At 58.1% G+C, this 4066-nt stretch overlaps 1 protein-coding gene across 1 annotated transcript; it reads right to left on the bottom strand.

The window, feature by feature from the left end:
* Nucleotides 1–4: 4 nt before the first annotated feature.
* On the bottom strand, nucleotides 5–4030 carry LOC111532890 (isocitrate dehydrogenase [NAD] subunit gamma, mitochondrial-like; the record flags this gene model as incomplete). Its single annotated transcript, XM_023199854.1, has 7 exons — nucleotides 3875–4030; nucleotides 3629–3640; nucleotides 3257–3354; nucleotides 2773–2885; nucleotides 607–667; nucleotides 355–487; nucleotides 5–130 (listed from the first exon to the last, which is right to left on the bottom strand). Coding segments are annotated over exons 1-7 (699 nt in total), but the record flags the coding sequence as incomplete, so codon positions are not given.
* Nucleotides 4031–4066: the final 36 nt, after the last annotated feature.

Below are 4066 nucleotides of genomic sequence, written 5' to 3'. Positions count from 1 at the left end.
TGTTGGCCTTGTGCACGGCCGTCACTTTCTTGCGCCCGCTCTCCTGCGCCAGCTTGAAGGCATACTCGGCAATGCGCAGGGACTTAGCCTTGGTGATGATCTTCAGGCTCTCCACCACTCCCGCCACGCTCTGAGGAGGGGATGGGGAGAAGAGACCCATGTGCTACTGAAGAGCGGCACTGGCCAAACAAGCTGCTGTGACGGGGCCACATTGGGAAGCACCCCATCCACGTCTTTCTGACTTCTCCCTCGGGCACAGCCCCTGCCCTCTGAGGGTACGCCTGTCCCTGGTTCCTTAAGCTCTCCCCTTAATCTTGACCCTAGGGGGGCTCATCCTGGGCCGCCCATGCACACCTCATGCTCCAGGCTGCTATACTCGCCCTCTGTGTTCTCCCGGACAATGAGGATGTCTACGTCCTTGTGCCGGGTCACCACACCTGGCAGGCTCTTACAGTGAATGACGTTGGCATAGAGGTCCAGGCTGGTGCTGGGAGGGGACAGAGAAAGAGGCTGCTAGGCCTGACAGGTGGCTGACTGGAGCCAGACTCCGCTGGCTCACCCCACCTTAGCCCCACCGAGCCCCCAGCCCGCACACCCGGATCTCACCGAAGGATGTTGTTTCGAGATTTGTGCGACGGTGGCAGGTTATGGTTGGTTTCAATGTTGCCTGCAAAACACAACACAGGCTTAGTGGCACTGCCCATCCCCACCCCACCTCAGCAGGGCAGCTGAAGTCTGCCAGGGTCAGGAGAAGACTTGGGGAGCAAAAATGCTGAATGGAACAATAGAATGCAACTTCCAGCCTAAGCCCCACAAGGCTATGTGCTCAGGGATCTCGAAGGGTGCCTGGTGGAGCAGGTGCTCCATGAATAACCACTGAGCGGTGGAATGAACAAGTTAATAAATGAATAAAGGCTGGCAACCGGCCAGGCAGCCATGCCATTCCCTGGCCAGGCTCTGGAGCAACAGAAAGTGACCACTCTACTAACAGGCTGGCCGGCCAGGCTGGAGCTAGCAAGGTGGCCTTGGTGGTGTCACTGCCAGGACCCCGCATCAAGGCACCACACTCAGAGGCAGGCAGGGGCTGCCTGGAGAAGGCCACGGATTGGCCGGGCCCTGCCCTACGACCCAGGACACCTGGAGTAAGGGAAGCAGAGGCTGGTGGCCTCTGGAGACAGCAGTCAGAGGGTGCCAAACAGAGGCCGCCTGCTGGTGAGCGCCATCCCACCCAGATCGCTCCACTGAGTGCAGGGCTCCCCTGTGGCTGGCACAAAGGCCCCTCCACTTGACTGCCAGGGCCTGGGCTCCTCCCGGGCTCATTTTTGCTCACACGCTCCTCACACAGTGCAGGTAATGGGCTGAGTGTGCAAAATGAGCGATGGAAGCAGTTTAGGAACCTCAAGCGAAGCCCCGAGAAACCCTGCCCAGGCTGGCTGCAGCCGAAGCGCCAGGCAGAGGGTCAGAACTACATCTCTGTGATACCTGGTGTGTGAAGAAAGATGCTGAGGGTCAAAGCTGACCCCAGCAGAGATGACTGTCTCAAGAAGGAAGGAGGGGTGGGAGGGAGCCCGTCAGGGACAGACGCACACACAGCTGCTCCCACTCGAATGCCAGCATCGTAGCGCAAACAGGCCCGAGGAGGCGTCCACCCAGTCTCCAAGAACAAGGGTCCTCTCTAGTCAGACAAGCCCTGAAATCAGAGCCATGGGACCCCACAAGAGTCAGCTTAGAGGGAGGTAAAAGAAATCACGCGGGCCGGGCGTGGTGGCTCACGCCTGTAATCCCAGCACTTTGGGAGGCTGAGGTGGGCGGATCACGAGGTCAGGTACTGAAAATACAAAAATCAGCTGGGCGTGGTGGCACATGCCTGTAATCTCAGCTACTGGGGAGGCTGAGGCAGGAGAATTGCTTGAAACTGGAAGGCAGAGGCTGCACTGAGCCGAGATTGCACCACTGCACTACATCCTGGGCAACAGAGCAAGACTCCATCTCAGAAAAAAAGCAAGAGGCCGGGCACGGTGGCTCAAGCCTGTAATCCCAGCAATTTGGAAGGCCGAGACGGGTGGATCACGAGGTCAGGAGATCGAGACCATCCTGGCTAACACGGTGAAACCCCGTCTCTACTGATAGTAAAGATACAAAAAATTAGCCGGGCGAGATGGCGGGCGCCTGTAGTCCCAGCTACTAGGGAGGCTGAGGCGGGAGAATGGCGTGAACCCGGGAGGCAGTGCTTGCAGTGAGCTGAGATCCGGCCACTGCACTCCAGCCTGGGCGACAGAACGAGACTCCATCTCAAAAAAAAAAAAGAAAAAGAAAAAAAGCAAGAAAGAACACAAGTAAGTGGCCAGGCGCGGTGGCTCACGCCTGTAATCCTAGCACTTTTGGAAGGCTGAGGCGGGTGGATCACAAGGCCAGGAGATCGAGACCATCCTGGCTAACACGGTGAACCCATCTCTACTGAAAACACAAAAAAAATTAGCCGGGCGTGGTGGCGGGCACCTGTAGTCCCAGCCACTCGGGAGGCTGAGGCAGGAGAATGGTGCAAACCCAGGAGGTAGAGCTTGCAGTGAGCCAAGATCCCGCCACTGCGCTCTAGCCTGGGAGACGGAGCCAAGCTCCGTCTCAAAAAAAAAAAAAAAAGAAAAAAAGAAAACAAAACAAGAAAGCAAGCAAGCAAGAAAACAAGCAAGAAAGCAAGCAAGAAAGAAAGGAAGGAAGGAAGAAAGAAATCACACCTAGGGCCCCATCCTGGCCCCTGGCCCTGGAGCTCACCCTTCAGGGCCACACGGTTCCGGCGGATGGCCATGATGGCATTGCGAATGTCCTCTTCATCAGCGTTGGAACTCACGTGCACCTCTTCAAAGTCCACTGGTACACATGCGTGCCTGAGGCAGAGCAGGGTCAGGGAGGCTGGCCCAGGCCCTCCCCACACTTCCTCCAGGAAGCCTGCCCAGGCTACCACTCTCCTGTTGCTACCTGCCCTGACCTGGCTCTAACTGAGAAGGGACTGGGCCCACTTTCACCAACTGATGGGGATGTGCTTGAACTCCACAATGCACACTGTGGCAGGACTGGTGCCACCTTCCCCAAGCCCAGGCCAGCCTGGCGGCATCACAGGCCATGCGACGCAAGGCCTGGGCTTACAGGTAGTCCTGCCATGGCCTCACCGAGTACTTCTGGGCGCAATGCCCCTCTTGGCACAAAGTCCTCAGGGCCTGCTGGCTGAGGACAAGGCGGGGACCCCGGAGCTCCATACCTGAAGACGGACTTGACGTGCAGCATGAGCTCTGGCCCAATGCCGTCCCCTGGGATCATGGTCACTGTGTGCCGCCCGCCATACTTCGCCGACGGAGGCTGTGGGAGGCAGAGAGTGAAGGTGGGCCTTCGGGGATCCCACATGCCTCCAGCTCGGCCCCCATGGGCTCCAGCCAGTTCCCTTCTTCCCATTGGCACTGACCCCACAGGTCACCCCGTCACAAGGTGCCAACTTGGGGCAGCCCCGTCCCAGACAGGGCTGCTCATCCAGGGCTCCTGGGTCAGCAGCAGCCCACCCCCACCTGGAATTTAGTCAACCCCAAAGCAACTAAGAGCCCCCCAAACCTAACAGGCAGAGAAGAAGAATACTCACAATTGTCTGTTGCTAGAAAGGAGGAGAAAGGAAGAAGACATAATCAGCCAAGGTTCCAAGAACAAAGCTGTGACCAGGAAAGTGGGGCCTTTTCCCGGGGGGATGCTGGCCAGTATAACTCCCAGAAGAGGGGTGGGTAACCCGTGGGGACCGCATCTCAGAGGACAGGACACAGGCCGTGCGCACACGCATACAACTGCAGCCACATGGAGACAGACACATGCGTGGGCACGGGCAGGTACTTACTGAAGAGATGCTCCTCGAGGGGACCTCGTGGGCGCCTAGAACCTGGCAGAGAGACCAAACACCAGAGGTTGGTTTGATGTCCAGCCCAGAAAGCCAAGTTAGAAGGAAAAACGGACCGTCCCCACTGTGCCCTGGCAGATCCCGTCTGTGCCGCATGGCCCACTGCCAGGGGCACAATAGACAATTAGCTCC

Source organism: Piliocolobus tephrosceles, unplaced genomic scaffold (assembly GCF_002776525.5).
Source record: "Piliocolobus tephrosceles isolate RC106 unplaced genomic scaffold, ASM277652v3 unscaffolded_8123, whole genome shotgun sequence".
Classification (NCBI taxonomy): domain Eukaryota; kingdom Metazoa; phylum Chordata; class Mammalia; order Primates; family Cercopithecidae; genus Piliocolobus; species Piliocolobus tephrosceles.
The sequence above is the reverse complement of the archived record's forward strand: the minus strand, read 5'-3'. Positions and strand labels throughout refer to the sequence as shown.